Raw genomic sequence first — 16410 nt, 5'->3', positions numbered from 1 at the left:
GCAAACCCCTATCAGATAATTCTCCTGTCTTTGCTTCACAATGGTTGGAGGAGGAAGAAAGCACAATTTAAATGATCAAATGTGTTGAGTCAAATGTTTCAAGTGAAGCAATTTATCCCTGGCCGAAACGCAAATAAAGACACGTGTATATGTTTTGTACATTAACCAAGATAAAAGCAGTTTAAAATCAATCAAGTTTATAAATGGCAAACAACAAATGCCGCATTGTTGGCTTCACTCATCACATGCTCCGTTTCTGAGATAGGGGGTGGGGGCTATGTCAAGAAGAAATGTTGACGAGGTTGGGCCTGTGATGATTAGAGTTTAAATGGATGGGCGTGTTGAGAGGATGATTCCCCTTGGAGGGGTTTCCTAAATAAGGAGCCTCCCATTTAAGCTGGAGGTGAGGTGGTGTTTGTTTTCCCTCAAAGGATCTTTAACTTTCAGAATACTCTCCTCTAGAGATTGAGTCACGAAATACATTTGAGATGGACTTAGACAGATCTTTGGTCAACAAGCAGGGAAATAGGCAGTAAATCAGCCATGATCTTATGGAACAACAAAAACAGACTCGATGGGCCAAATGGCCTACGCCTATTCCTTATATAACCTCATATCTTCACACTCTGACATACATATGACACCATCCTGTCTCCTTAAGAGCATAAGACATAGGAGCAGTTTAGGCCATTCAGCCCATCAGGTCTGCTCCACCATTCAATGATCTGATCATTGTCAACTCCACATTCCTGCTATTTCCCCATTACCCTTGATTTCCCTTACTGATTAAAAATCTGCTTATTTCAGCCTTGAATATAGCTAATGAGCCAACCTCAACAGCTGTCTGTGGTAAACAATGCCACTGATTTGCAGCCTTCAGAGAGAAGAAATTCCTCCTCATTTCTATCTCAAATAGGTGACCCCTTACTCTGGGATTATGCCATCTGCTCCTACACTCTCCCACAAGGGGAAACAAGCTCTCCGCATCTACCCTGTCAAGTCCTCAAGAATCTTGTATGTTTCAATAAAGTTGCCTCTCATTCTTCTAATCTCCAATAAGTACAGGCCCAACCATACAATCTCAGCATTATTAAACACTTTCATTCCAGATTTACTGGTTAAACCATGATAGCTTGTAACCTGATGGTACGGAATTAATAGTCCAGTACATTTATCACATCACCAATGCAAGGTGGCAACAAACTGTGATAATTCAACACAATAAAAATACCTTTAAAATAAAGTGTAAGAATCTCCAAAGCAAACCAATCAATACTTACTTTGCGACACTCTCACAAGTTCAGAAACGCTAAAAACTCCAGATGTAATAAAACAGTCCTGGAAATTCAAATGCCCTGATGAGGAGAGAAAAGAAAGTCATTGGAAAATGATTCAAAGCTGGAGTAAAATGACACACAACAGGACTGTCCTGAGGAGTCAGTACCTTCAAGAGACAACATTAGCTACTCACTTTGTCGGGGTCACACCAGGACCATCCAGTTTCCAGGGTTCAACATGACCTGGTGAGGTACTGGAGGTCTGTCACAATAACCATTCACATTATCCAGTGCCCTTATCACAGCAACTGTCCCATTTTGGATGTATATCAAATAAAAAATAGACAGGGAGCTTAAAGCAGGAGAGTGGCCGATAGCACAGCTGCCAGTAGTGAAGTAAAGCAAATTGGGAAATGACAAGAGTATGATTCCTATTCTCCATCGCTCAGTTTTACTTTCTCATTCATTCACCAGATATGGGTGTCGCAGGTGGAAGCCAGCAATTCCCAAAGACCCATGGATTAACTTTTTAAAACTTAGCAATACATTCAGTATCAGCAAATCTATGGTAACCGGGAGAGGACACAATTAAACACATTCCAAACTTCTGCCAATGGAGGGTGCAGGTTTGCAGATATTTCAATGTGCACCCAAATCGCATATCACTGGGAAGACTCCACCTGCCATTTGGGCCACAGTCAACCCACTTATTACTTGTCACCATTTAATGGGCAATTCCATGTTTGCTAGGAACCAAACTGAGGCCAATGCATGAGAATTCTGGATAAATACAATGCAGAAAAAACAGTACACTATGGCATATACCCATCCAAACCGGTAATGGTATGTGATACCACTGTACACTCCCAACCATTTAAACTGGCCTGACAACAGCTACAGCAAATAGTTAAGGCTAAACTTCCCAATCGTGATTATTACCTCACAATAAATTAAACAGAAACAAAAAGATCAAATTGACAGAATTCAGAATACTTGCTTTTCTCGCTGAGCACTATAATAGTGGTCTGTTGAGGATTTTACATTGGGCCTTATTCTGGCAGGAATGAATTGACTGAACCCTGAAAACTAAATGTGATGCAGAAACGTGTAGCATTTATTTCTAGTCTGACATGCAGAACTGTCAGTCAATCAAGTCAGCCTGTAGCTCCCCTAGGGACTGATTCACAGATGCCTGGTTTGAGCAATTCTCACATTTTCTTCCTTCCACCTTCCTTCCCACCACCTCGAGGCAAAGAAAAATCGCCACAATATTCAGTCATGCTGACAGGACACATGTCTTTGCTCAGACTAATTACGAGTTCAAACAATTTATCTGCCAATTTGCTCTTGTCAAAAGGTTGCTCGTAATTTAGAGGCATAAACAGGGACAAGACATCTTTGGAAACCAAACTCCACTGCAATGACCAGGTTTAATGTAGGTTGTGGCAATATGTGAAGGTTCAGCAGAGCTGTGATTTCAATTCACAGAACCTAGAGTCCAGAAATACATGCAGAAGTCTACTGCATCAGAGCGCTTCAAACTGAAAGCAGGATGGATCTAATTTAGTCTTTCTTAGGTGTGAGCTGGGCCTGAACGTTTTTTATTTATTCATTCACGGGATGAGGGCATCACTGGCCAGGCCAGCATATAATACCCATCCCTAACTGCCAGAGGGCAGTTACAAGTCAATCCCATTGCTGTAGGTCTGGAGTCATATATAGTTCAGACCAGCTAATGATAGCAGTTTCCTTCCGTAAAGGGGATTAGCAAACTAGATTGGTTTTTCCTGACAATGGTTTCGTGGTCATCATTTAACTTTTAATTCCAGATTTACACTGAACTCGAATTTCACTATCTGCCGTGGTGGGATTTGAATACATGACCCTGGGTCTCTGCATTAACAGTCCAGTGATAATACCTAGGCCATCACCTTCCCAATGTAATGCAGCGTAACTTGTGTGACTGAGTCACAAGGTTATGAGTTTCCAAATCTAATACTTGTGACAGCATCCAAGCTGACATTCTGACCCTGCTCAAAGACCATTCCTTCCTTTGGCCGAGACGTTAAACTGCTATGTTCTGTGGCACTACTGGGGGAGCTCTCCCCAGTGTCCCAGGCAATATTTATCCCTCAATCAGCACCGCAAGAAGCAGATTGTTTGGTCATTGGAAACAGCAGGAAAAGACAACATAGATCAAGATAAACAATTTCCAATGTTTGAAGTTTCTAGAACAAGGGAGCATACTCTAAAAATTAGGGTCAGATTGTTCAGGTGAGATGTTGGGAAGTATTTCCACACACAAAGAGTGGTAGAGGTTTGGAACTCTCTTCCACAAATGGCAATGGAGTGTGGATCAGCTGTTAGTTTGAAATCCGATTCTGGTCAAGCCATGGCATTAAGGGACATAGGCCAAAGGCAGGTTCTGAATAAGGGTCACTGGACTCGAAGCATTAACTCTGCTCTCTCTCTCTCTTCCCACAAGTGCTGTCAGATCTGCTGAGTTTCTCCAGCAATTACTGTTTCTCTTGCAGGCGTATGGAGTTAAGCCCCAGATTAGCCACGTTCCCCATGAATGGTGGAACAGGCTTGAGGGGCTGAATGGTCTACTCCTGTTGCTATGTCATGGTGTTGCAGCTTGTGGGAGCTTTCTGAGCACAAACTGGATGCTGCATTCCCTCCTTTGCAAAAGTGGCAACATGTCAAAAGTATTTGATTGACTGCAAAGCACTTCAGGGCATCCTGATGTTGCTATATCAATGCAAATCTGTAATTTCCATGGTGAGGAACCTTAAATGCAGACTCACACTTACTCCGGGGTTAGGGACTTGACAAAGGGTTCTCCAGAGCTAGGAAATAATAGGGGGAGAATTAGGTCAACAATAAACGAGCAAATTGTTGGCGCGTTGCTGTATCAATGACCCTAACTTGCATTTATAAAAATTCTAATCTCCTGCTCTTTGAACTGCTCCTCTGACAGTCCAGACAATTTTCAGTCAAACGCAGAAAGCTGGGAGATTGGGGAATGCCCAAAGGAAATGAATTAATGTGGGAAAACGAACAACAGCGCTTCCTTCAGGGGATGAACAGGAAGAGAAACATTAAGTCAAGAATATAAAGAAGGCAGTGAGGGCTCTTGTGGTGTGTGGTGGTGTCCCTACCTCAGGAACAAGAGGATTAGGCCAAGTCCCAACTGCTCCAGAGGTGTATTAGATCATGTCCCAACACATTGTTTTGAAGAATATTTCTAAAGGAGATGGTGAGCTGAACTCCCTCACTTTGGGAGGGATGTTTTCGCAAAGAGTTTCCCCATCAGAAGACCAGATGAGTGAAGGTAACATTAGGATGAAGAGGAAGATGAGGGATAAGAAGGGTTCAGTTGGATTGATGATTAATCTAGAAACATTCACTGCAATGGAGGGAGTATGGGTTTGAGAGGTCAGGCTGGGGTTAAATTTAGTGCTCAGATTATGAGCACTCTGGTTCAGTTTGAGACCAGAGTTTTAACCCTTTCCGCAAATGGTTTTAATTAAGCAATGTCAGGGCAGCGAAAATGTTATGTCTAAAACTTGCATTATCTTCCGGTGGAGAACTTAAAACTTGCTCATACTTTGCTACTTCTGTCAAATTAATTCCAAATTGTTGAAATGATAGATGGAGGCACAAAGGTAGCTGGGACATTAGATTACTGCCCTCTGGAGTGCAATTTGTTAAACATAGATGTCAGTTTTTAACTGGCAGTGTGGTACATTTTACTTTCATTGCAAAACCTTGGGAAAGTTACAGCCCAGAATGCAGGGAGCCCCAAGGAGTAACATTTAAGTTGATGTGAAGTCTCGGTTTTGGGTACAAGTCCTGGGAAACTATTCTGCCAAGAATCTTACAGATCAGATAGAGGCCATTCACTCCATCATCCTTGTGGGGGCACGTTGAAAGAATGAAGCGATTAATCCCATCATCCCACCTGGCCCAGCTCTTTCCTCATTGCTTTGTATTTTGTTCTTCCTCATTAAGTATTTGCCAAATTCCCATTTGAAAGTCACTTTTAAATCAGCCTCCATTCCAGATCACCATAATCTGCTGTGTGACAAAAGTTAAAAGAATCTTATCATCGCTCCCCTACCATCCTCTTCTCTGAGTCTCCCAACACCCACACTGTCCTCCCCTAACTCCACCAGCTATTTTTTTTCTGTTGTCTTAAGTTGTTGTCCTTTGATGCTCCTCAATGTTTTGCCACTGGAAATGGTTTTTCCCTCTCTCCTCTATCAAAACTCTTAGCAACTTTGAGATCGTGGTGTGGTGGTAATGTTGCATTTTTAATTCAGAGGTCCAGGCTTCACCTTCTGGGGGTGTTGTTTTAAATCTCACCATGGTATTTAAATTCACTTAATAAATCTGAAAATTAGTGACTATTGTAAAAAAACCCATTCGATCTATTACCATCCCTTAGGGTATCTGCAGCCCTTCCATGGTATGGCCTATATGTAACTCCAGACCCATATCAATGTGGCTATCTCCTAACTGCCCTCTGAAATGGCTGAGTGAGCCACTTGGTTCAAGGGCATTAAGGAAGGGCAACAAATATTGACCTTGCCAGTGAGAGCCACATCCCACGAAACCTTTTAACTTTCTTCGCTCAGAGGAGAACAGTCCCAGCTTCACTAGTCTCTCTATGTAACCAAATTCCTTAATTCTGATCTTATTTCCTCCACACCCTCCCAAGGCCTTACATCCTTCCTAAGGTGTAGAGGCTAGAATGTAGAAAGATAAGCAAGGGTGATGTGAGAAAAGACTTTTTCACACAGCGAGTAATTAGGGTCTGGAATGAGCTGCCTGGAAAAGTGGTGGAGGCAGGTTCAATGGAGTCATTCAAAAGGACACTGGGCGTTTGATTAGATAATGATGCTATGGAGACATGGGGGAAAAGGCAGGAGATTGGCATTAGATAACACATAATACAGCTGGTGAAGAGATGTTGGACTGAATGGTCTCCTTCTGCGCTATAATAATTCTGGTGATTGAGGGATTCATTAAATTACTAACAGAGCATGTGGAAGGGGATGGAGATCAGGACAAAAATATAGAGGATGCTGGAAAGTTGAAATAAAACAAAATGCACTGGGAATATTCAGCAGAGAGAGAGAGAGAAACAGGTTAGCATTTCAGGTCAATGACCCATCATCGCTTTCTGAAATGTGGCACAATTTTCGAATTCCAGTTGGTAACACAGAGTGCAGATGATGTCCATGTCCTGATGTGTGTCAGTGTGAGCGTGCGTGTGCATGTGTGCATCAGTGTCACTCACGCAATGCCACCCACAAGTGTTGATACCCTCTTAGTGGGCCCAGTGTGCCATTAGTGGCAGCGAGCTCTAAGGGAGACAGAAGATTGGCATTCGGAGAATCAGCTGAGCGATTCTAAATGGTGCTTCATCTGCTCACCCAGTGTTGGGACAGGGTGGGGGTGGCAAACTTCTTCTTACTAAAATGCCCTGTGTCTTCCATGGTAGCAGTGCACTGTCTGAACTGAGCCAGGGCTGTGATGACTTGTAATTGGAAGATCAGCTCCTGCCTCTTCCTTGCTCATGAACAAGCTTCTTGGGAACTTTCACAGCCCGTTAAATGAGGGACAGCAGATTCCACATTTCCCGCATCCTGCTATCACCGGCTTTGCCCATAAGACCCCTCCCTTCATTAGTACTCATGGAGGCCCTCAAGATCGCCCTTTGCCGTGTCTGCCCATACCCCCAGCACAAACTGTCTCCTGATATGGAAAATTCAGCCCCTCAACTCTGCCACTGTCCCCACAGATGCTGAATATTTCCAAGTTCCTTCATTCCGGGTCACCCTCCTCCCTGCTTTTCTCTTTGAAATACAGTGCCTTGGGATCTTTATGTCAAGGACCCCATAGGGCAGAGAGAACCTCATCTGGGACTGTACTGATTGGGAGTTTACAAGAATGAGAAAAGACCTCAATGAAATATTTAAGGCTAGTATTACAACATTTAAAAGACATTTGTACTGGTATATGGATAGGACAGGTTTAGAGATATATACACCAGATCAAGGCAAATGGGACTAGTTCAGTTTAAGAAATCTGGTTGGCATGGATGAGTTGGGCTGAAGAGCTTGTTTCCATGCTGCATGATTCTATGACAGGGTGGATGCAGAGAGGTTGTTTCCGCATGTGGGACAGTCTAGGACCAGAGGGTATAATCTCAGAATAAGGGGTCACATGTATAAGACAGAGATGAGGAGGAATTTCTTCCCTCTGAGGATAGTGAATCTGTGGAATTCTTTACCACAGAGGGCTGTTGAGGCTGGGTCATTAAGTAGGTTCAAGGTTGAGACAGGTGTTTAATCAGTAAGGGAAGCAAGGGCTATTAGGGTAAGGCAGAAAAGTGGAGTTGAGGATTATTAGATCAGCCATGACCTCATCAATTGGCAGATGAATCTTGATGGGCTGAATGGCCTACATCTTACAGTTTCATGGTTTTACAATTGACTGTAGGAAGGTAGTTGCCCTGGTGAGGGAGAAGAGTCTACAGCCAATCACTGGCAGCAGTGGGGAGGATGCGGGGTGAAGGGCACAACCTCTTCCTGTGCAGCCAGAGTTGGCAATCCAACCTGTTGATGAGGCTGCAATGATGGAGAACAGATTGAAGATAATCATCAGGTTGAAGTGAGTTCAGTCGAATTTCTTTGCACAGAATGTAATCAGAGTGTGGAAATGCCCAGCCTATCCCTGTTGTTGGAGTTCAGTCTCAGCTTTATTCACCAAGGGATTTAGACAGCACCTTGACAGAAAGCAAGAATGCAGGGCGTGTGAAGCGAACAGGACAGTGGGATTAAACCTAAAGCTCATGGGGAGAAAAAAGCAGCCCCCACAATTGTTCAGAGGTTCAATCTGACTGCCACCTTCTCCAAGGGAATACAGAGGTATGGATGGCAGGTGGTGAAAGGCCTGGTATGTGTGCAGCTGGATGCTGGATAGGAGACCTTTTGGCATTGAAGAGGAGATAAGTAAGTTCAGAGTTAGCCAGAAATGGCTGTGATTATATCATCTTCCTCCCAGGAAATAGCAATCCCTGTCTCAAGTAAGCTACCATTTACAGTAACTTAGCAATTGCATCTATTCCAGTTTTCTGAGTGAACTATGCAACCATTCTGTTCCTCACTCTCTCTTCATCAACTTTTGCTTTTTAGAATTTATCCTCATCTCTTGCAAAAAGGATTATGGACTTCACATCCACCAGGTTTTGGTCAAGTATCCCACAGCCTAACAACTCTCGGTTAACAGCAATTAATCCCTCCCTTAACTTGTATCAGTATTTAATCCACTAGGTTTTCCTTGTCCTCAAGATTGCACCACTTCAGTTCTAAAACCTGATGTTTTACTACAACAATACTGGGCCTGGTTCTGAGCACATTCATAGGCAGTCTGCACATGTCTGCCACTGTTCGGATTTGTACATGTATGTTTGTATGTGGATACGTGTGCTCTTAGTAAGTGGGTGTGAATATTGTTATGTTGTGTCTCACAGCTGGTCTGAATTATACCTTTAAGGGACATGCTTATATCATCATGGTATAAGAACATAAGAACTAGGAGCAGGAGTAGGCCATCTGGCCCCTCGAGCCTGCCCCGCTATTTAATAAGATCATGGCTGATCTTTTTGAGACTCAGCTCCACTTACCCACCCGCTCACCATAACCCTTAATTCCTTTACTGTTCAAAAATTTATCGAGCCTTGCCTTAAAAACATTCAGCGAGGTAGCTTCAACCGCTTCACTGGACAGGGAATTCCACAGATTCACAACGCTTTGGGTGAAGAAGTTCCTCCTGACCTCAGTCCTACATCTGCTTCCCTTTATTTTGCGGCTATGCCCCTAGTCTTAGTTTCACCTGCTAGCGGAAACAAACTCCCTGTGTCCACCTTATCTATTCCCTTCATAATCTTATATGTTTCTATAAGATCTCCCCTCATTCTTTTGAATTCCAATGAGTATAATCCCAGTCTACTCAGTCTCTCCTCATAATCCAACCCTCTCAACTCTGGAATCAACTGAGTGAATCTCCTCTGCACCCTCTCCAGTGCTAGTATATCCCTTCTCAAGTAAGGAGACCAAAACTGCACACAGTTCTCCAGGTGTGGCCTCACCAGGACCATATACAGCTGCAGCATAGCCTCCCTGTTTTTAAACTCCATCCTTCTAGCAATCACAGACAAAATTCCATTTGCCTTTTTAATCACCTGCTGCACCTGCAATCCTACTTTTAGCGATTCATGCACAAGGACAACTGAGTCCCTCTGCACAGCAGCGTGCTGAAATTTTATACCATTTAAAACCATTTTGCTGTTATTCCTACCAAAATGGATGATCTCACACTTATCAACATTGTACTCCATCTGCCAGACCTTTGCCCACTCACTTAGACTATTTATATCCCTCTGCAGACTTTCAGCATCTTCTGCACACTTTGCTCTACCACTCAACTTAGTGTCATCTGCAAATTTTGACACACCACACTTAGTCCCCAATTCCAAATCATCTTTGTAAATTGTAAACAGTTGCGGTCCCAACACTGATCCCTGAGGCACACCACTAGCCACTGACCGCGAACCAGAAAAACACCCATTTACCCCTACTCTTTGCTTTCTACTAGTCAACCAATCCTCTATCCATGCCAATACACTACCTGTAATACAGTGGAACTTTATCTTATGTAGCAGCCTTTGATGTGGCACCTTGTCAAATGCCTTCTGGAAATCCAGATACACCACATCCACGGGTTCCCCATTGTCTACCATGCAAGTAATGTCCTCAAGGAATTCCACCAAATTAGTTAAACATGACCTACCCTTCATGAACCCATGCTGGGTGTTCCCAATGGGACAATTTATATCCAGATGTCTTGCTATTTCTTCCTTAATGATAGATTCAAGCATTTTTCCCACTACCAAAGTTAAGCTAACTGGCCTATAGTTACCTGCTTTTTGTCTACTTCCTTTTTTAAACAGTGGCGTCATATTGGCTGTTTTCCAATCTGCGGGAATCACCCCAGAGTCCAGTGAATTTTGGTAAATAATTACTAGTGCATTTGCTATTTCCCCCATCACCTCTTTTAGTACACTGGGATGCATCTCATCAGGGCCAGCAGCTTGTCTACCTTTAGTCCCATTAGCTTGCCCAGCACTGCCTCCTTAGTGATAATGATAGTTTCTAGGTCCTCACCTGCTATAACCTTTTTGCCATCAGTTTTCGGCATGTTATTTGTGTCTTCCACTGTGAAGACCGACACAAAATAACTGTTTAATGCCTTGGCTATTTCCTCATTCCCAGTTATTAAATTGGCAGTCTCATCCTCGAAAGGACCAATGTTTACCTTCGCTACTCTTTTACAATTGACATATTTATAGAAACTTTTGCTGTCTGTTTTTATATTCTGAGCTAGTTTATTCTCATAATCTATCTTACTTTTCTTTATAACATTTTGGGGCTTTCTGTTGGCCTTCAAAGATTTCCCAGTCTACTAGTTTCCCACTACTCTTTGCTTTTTTGTACGTGTTTTTTTTCAACCTGATACTTTCCTTTATTTCCTTAGACATCTGTGGCTGACGAACTGTTTTCCTACAGTTCTTCCTCATCACTGGAATATACTTCTGCTGAGCACTGTGAAAAATCGTTTTGAAAATCCTCCACTGTTCCTCAATTGACCCACTATAAAGTTTTTGCTCCCATTCTACCTTAGCTAACTCCTCCCTCACCCCATCATAGTCTCCTTTGTTTAAGCACAGGACATTGGTACTGGATTTAACCATCTCACGCTCCATCTGTATTTTAAATTCGACCATACTGTGATCGCTCCTTCTGAGAGGATCCCTCACTGTGAGATCATTAATTATTCCTGTCTCATTACACAGGACTAGATCTAGGATAGCTTTCTCCCTCGTAGGTTCCATTACATATTGTTCAAGGAAATTATCGCGGATGCATTCTATGAACCCCTCCTCAAGGCTGCCATGACCGACCTGGTTTGACCAATCGATATGTAGATTAAAATCCCCCATGATAATTGCTGTACCGTTTTTACATGCACTAGCTATTTCTATGTTTATTGCCCGCCCCACCACAATGTCATTATTTGGTGGCCTATAGACCACACCTCTCAGTGACTTCTTCTCCTGCTATTCCTAATTTCCACCCAAATGGATTCAACCTTTTGTTCAGTCGAACCTACATCATCTCTCACTACCACCCTGATATCATCCTTAAAAATCAGAGCGACACCACCTCCCTTACCTTCCTATCTGTCCTTCCGAACAGTTTGATAACATATGACCAAACAGTATAAAGGTCTCAGACTCCATCTTAACTGGGGCCACTTGAAGCATAGCACACTGATAGAAGTGTGTTACTGTTTGTACCTGAACATCTTAATATTAGTCCAGACACTGAAGTAACCGTAATATATGTAAATATCAGGAGCTGTGGTAAATGTCTGTTGGCTCTTTCAATACCACATTACCACATTTCTAACTGTCACCAGCAGTTCATCATCTGGTATAAATACTCTACTGGACACAAAACCCACATCACAGTGAGGATTCAAAAATATGGCTTTTCCTTCAGGCATATTGTGTAGCTTTATGTGACTGTGCATGTGTGTAATCTGTGTGTTTATGTAACAAGAGGTACATGCATGTGCTGTATGTATATGAGCAAGTGTCTGTGCATAGTGTGTAAGGTAAGAATATATCTGTTTGTAAATGTGTGTGAGTTTGTGACTGTAGATGTGTGTACGTGTGCTGGTGCATGTAGCGACATATCAGTACATGCAAGTGTGTGTATGTATGTGTGTGTGGGTGGGTGGGTGGGTGTATATACATGTATGTAGGGAATTGGATGGCTGATTTGCAATGCAGAGTGATGCCAACAACATGGGTTCAATTCCTGTACCAACTGAAGTTACCATGAAGGACTCTCCTTCTCAGCCTGGGGTGTGGTGACACTCAGATTAAACCACCACTAATGAGACAGTGGGACTATGGTGACTTTACCATAGGCATATCAATGTATCCTGTACAGGTGTTGGTAAATAGTCTGTGTAGTCACTCTGTGATCACTGTGCTCCAAAATGCAAATGTGTTTCATTTGTTGAACAATTGTTAAAACAAACATTAGCACCAGAGATGAATGGTAACAGCACCTCATGCCTCTCTGTTCTGAATGCTGCCAGGGCACTGTATGTAGCAGTAGTCCTTTTAACAGCTCCTGGTGCCAGTGAGGTGGCATGCTGATCGAACAGGAACCTCGCACCGTCAGTGGGATCAGCATCATTGCTGCACACAGCGTTAACCCATCGATATTTCACTGCGTCCGCAACTCGCTGACTATTTATAGAGCAATACACCCTTGCCTCTGTGGTTTACTTCCACGTACACTGTGCTGAACAGACACTGCAAGGTTATACAGCTCAGCTTAGTTTCCCTGCTGATCCCCATTGATAACCATGGAGGTCAGGAATGGAGCAGATGGCATAATATGGGAGGAATACGGAGTAGGCTCGAGTCTATTCTACAATCTAGATAGATTTTCCATATTTTGACATTCATCAGGAATAGTGGCTGATAGGGGTTCTAAGCACAACTGATTTTGTTTTTTACTGCTAATGTGTTTTCCTACTTCTGGCATGCATATTTGCTCAGAGTTTGACCACTAATGTTCAATGCATTTTAATCCAGTGCTGTGTGAGCAAGCCAATGGTTAATCCTAACGCTAACCCAAACACTAAGCTTACCCTAGCTTCTTGCCTTGCTCCTGTGGAGTTGCTGGTGTTGACCTTCTGGGTGAATTAGACTCATCCTGTCCCATAATCATGACCCTATGTGAGTGGCAGAAAATGCCAGATTATTATGGGGAGCCCTGTTTGAATTTTCTCACCCTCCACAGTGAGTGAGCGTCACTGTGTCCAAGGGTGTGCTGGAGGGAGGTTTTCATTGAGAAGGGATTGTGGGACTGAGCAGGAACAGTATGCAGGGTTACAGGGTGAAGACAACATGGCACGGAGTGAGTTGCTCATTCCCGGGAGCCAGCACACACAGGTGATGGGCTGAATGGCCTGCTTAAGTGTCCTGAGAAACCTGTGAGCAAGGCAGAAGTATTTCTTCCTCAGAATTGAAGCTAGCCCAGCATTTATTGCCCATCCCTAATTTCCCAAAGGGCAGTTAGGAGTCAACCACATTGCTATGGGTCTGGAGTCACATGTAAGCCAGACCATGCTGGCAGTTTCTTTCCCTACAGGGCATTAGTGAACCAGATGAATTTTACCCTGACAAACCACAATTTATTCATGATCATCATTAGACATTTAATTCCAAATTTTTATTGGATTCAAATTCCACCATCTGCCATGGCAGGATTCAAAACCAGATCCCCTGAACATGGGTCTCTGGATTAACAGTCTAGTGACGATATCACTAGGCTATCACCTCTCCATATAGGATTTGAAAGAGACTGACTGAATTTGTAAATGGCAAGAAAACAGGAGGAGGGTAGGTTGGTGCATTCCATTGGCACAATACTGAATGGCATGTGTAGACATGGTGAAGAAGCAGAATTCCATGATACTTGCTAAATCACAGAGGTCAAGATTTAGCTTCTGTTCTTTTCAAAACCATGAGGGAGAGCAGAGGTACAAAAAAAAATGGATTTGCAACGGCTGGGTCATAAATTTACTACCACAGGTCGGAGTAGAGCAGGCTAGACCCTATCAGAGAAACAAACAATGACCAGATTAATATACTCAAAGGTGAACACACACATACTATGAACACTAAACTTCACTCTTTTATTCTCTTTTCAATACACTTTAAAAATAGTGTTTTTTTTAAAAAGCCTATTGAATACAACATAAACAGTTACTTACTTTCATCCCTCCTCACTCATTTATTCTCCTACATACATCTTCTCGTTGATTCTGTTTTATTTTAAAGTTTTGAGGGCACAGTGGCCTTGACCCAGACTGTCCCCATTCATTCTGCATTGTTGCAGGGTCAATGTAGTGATAGATAGGACAATGACACTGTCTCTGTGTCACGTGCAGCCAGTGGCGGCGGTGGATGAAAAGAGCCAGCTACAGACGGGCATCAAAATAGTGAGTTGTCGACTCCGGGGCTCGGGGTGTAAACCATGGCCTCTGCCTTCCAAACTGTCCCCACATCCACACTCCTGTTCACTGATCACCCTGCCCGTCCTCACTCTGCCCTGCTTTCCTGCAGCCAATTGGGAAAGCCGATAAAACAATTGAGTGCTGCTTGATTCAATTTTTGTCCATGGTCCCAAGTGGAAAACAGAAGTGTGTAAAGAAAATTATAACTTAATTGCAACCTCCCCTATCCCCATCCCCACCATTTTATTTGTTTCCTGGGCTCGCTCACAGCAGTGCCCTAGGGGTTAACTTCAGATTCCTGGACAGTCCTGGCCAATCCTGGGGGAGTTACACTGGACATTCCTAGGGAATGACGAACCTCTAGAATACATTGCTGCCCGGTGAGATGAACACTGACCTTTTCTGGAGCAAATCCCAACTGAGGCAGAAATCACATCACGGCACATTGAAGTAAAGTGCCTTTCTAAAGAGTGTGTGGATCATTAGTTTGCTTGGACTGATTTTAATCACAAGTGGGGATTGGAGCAGTCCAGAGAAACTTATTCCAGTTGGCATGGGTTTCAACATGGTAGATATTTGGAACTCTCTTCCACAGAGATGCTGGATAAGTTTTAATTTTAAGTCGGAGATAGATCATTTTTGTTAAGGGATATGGGCCAAAGGCAGGTATATGGATATAGGCCACAGATCAGCCATGATCTCATTGAATGGTGGACCAGCTTTGGGCTGAATGGCCTACTGCTATTCCTATGTTCATCGTCGCTATTGTTTCCTATAGGAGTTCATGTTGCAGGGCTAGGTGAATGAGAGGGGTAGAGAATCAGACTCATTAAGGCAGACAGGAGGCCAATTCCGCCTATTGAGTCCATGCTGACTCTCTGCAGTCAGTCCCAGTATCAACCCCATACCTGCGCAAACACAGTCGCCTCCCGCACCTATCCAACAGGTGCACAAGGCTATGCCAGATTTAGATGAGACAGATAAGGAAACATTGTTCACATTGGGTGATGGTTAAGAGTGTGGGAAAGCAAATTGAAAATCTTGGACAGGACCGACACTGTTGAGGAAGGACATTTTCTAAGCAGCAAGCATTAGTGATTGCTGCCTACAAGGGCAGTTGAAGTAGAAATGATCAATGATTACAAGAGGGGAGTTGTATGGGCACTTGGGAGATTAAACATGCAGGGGGTACAGGATTGGAGCAAGGGATGAGGACTGAATGGATTGCACTGCAGATAGCAGGCCTGGCTTGATGGGCTGAATGGCCACTGTCTATACTTTACTGACTATACCGTGTATCATGGTTTCCCTCCTTCCTGTTCCTGTTGGAGATGGAACACACCTCAACTGAATGTCTCTTGACTGTCAGTCAGGAGGCCTTTCTCTTCCCACCGTCATATCCATGATTTTTATAAGAGCAGACTAATGCGCTGCAAGAAAAGTTCTCTTACTTTCTCAGTGAAGGCACTTTCTTGGGAATCACCCCCATGTTCTTCCTCCCTGGTTGAACCCCTGAAGACTCTAGATATTTTCCTGATCAACCTGTCTCAGGGATGTTATAACACACCTTGGGAACAGATGAGACTTGAACTTGGGCCTCCTGGCCTAGAGGTAGGGACTTTACCACTGTGCCATGAGAGTCTAGGCTGCGCTTAGAGGGTTGCCTCCACCTTTAACCAACCACCACTGGCTGCCTGCACTTGGAAATAAAGAGTTATTGCATTGACTGGTTGTTGACTGGTGTCCTGTTGACACAGACCCACACTGTGGAAGGGACACCCGACAGAAGGGGAGGCGGAACAAGGATGAGAAAGCCAAATTAAAGTCAAAGGTAAAATGGAAAATAATAATTTTTTGCAAAACAATAAAAAAGTGGATAATTATTAAATTGCACAGTTGAAAAGGATGACAGGCCACAAATTCACTCCCTGGCAGGGAGCCCATAGGATAATACACATTT

General features: G+C 43.3%; 1 protein-coding gene across 11 annotated transcripts in view; it reads right to left on the bottom strand.

The window, feature by feature from the left end:
* nfixb (nuclear factor I/Xb) overlaps nucleotides 1–16410 on the bottom strand; it is a 421090-nt gene that overhangs the window by 89936 nt on the left and 314744 nt on the right. For all 11 annotated transcript variants that reach the window (XM_048617764.1, XM_048617762.1, XM_048617771.1 and 8 more), the window contains one exon: nucleotides 1281–1355. In XM_048617764.1, the coding sequence (XP_048473721.1) occupies nucleotides 1281–1355 (75 nt within the window). The remainder of the gene's footprint in view (nucleotides 1–1280; nucleotides 1356–16410) is intronic.

The sequence above is a fragment of the Rhincodon typus genome, chromosome 38 (assembly GCF_021869965.1).
Source record: "Rhincodon typus isolate 14 chromosome 38, sRhiTyp1.1, whole genome shotgun sequence".
Classification (NCBI taxonomy): domain Eukaryota; kingdom Metazoa; phylum Chordata; class Chondrichthyes; order Orectolobiformes; family Rhincodontidae; genus Rhincodon; species Rhincodon typus.
This window is presented reverse-complemented; position numbering and strand designations above follow the sequence as displayed.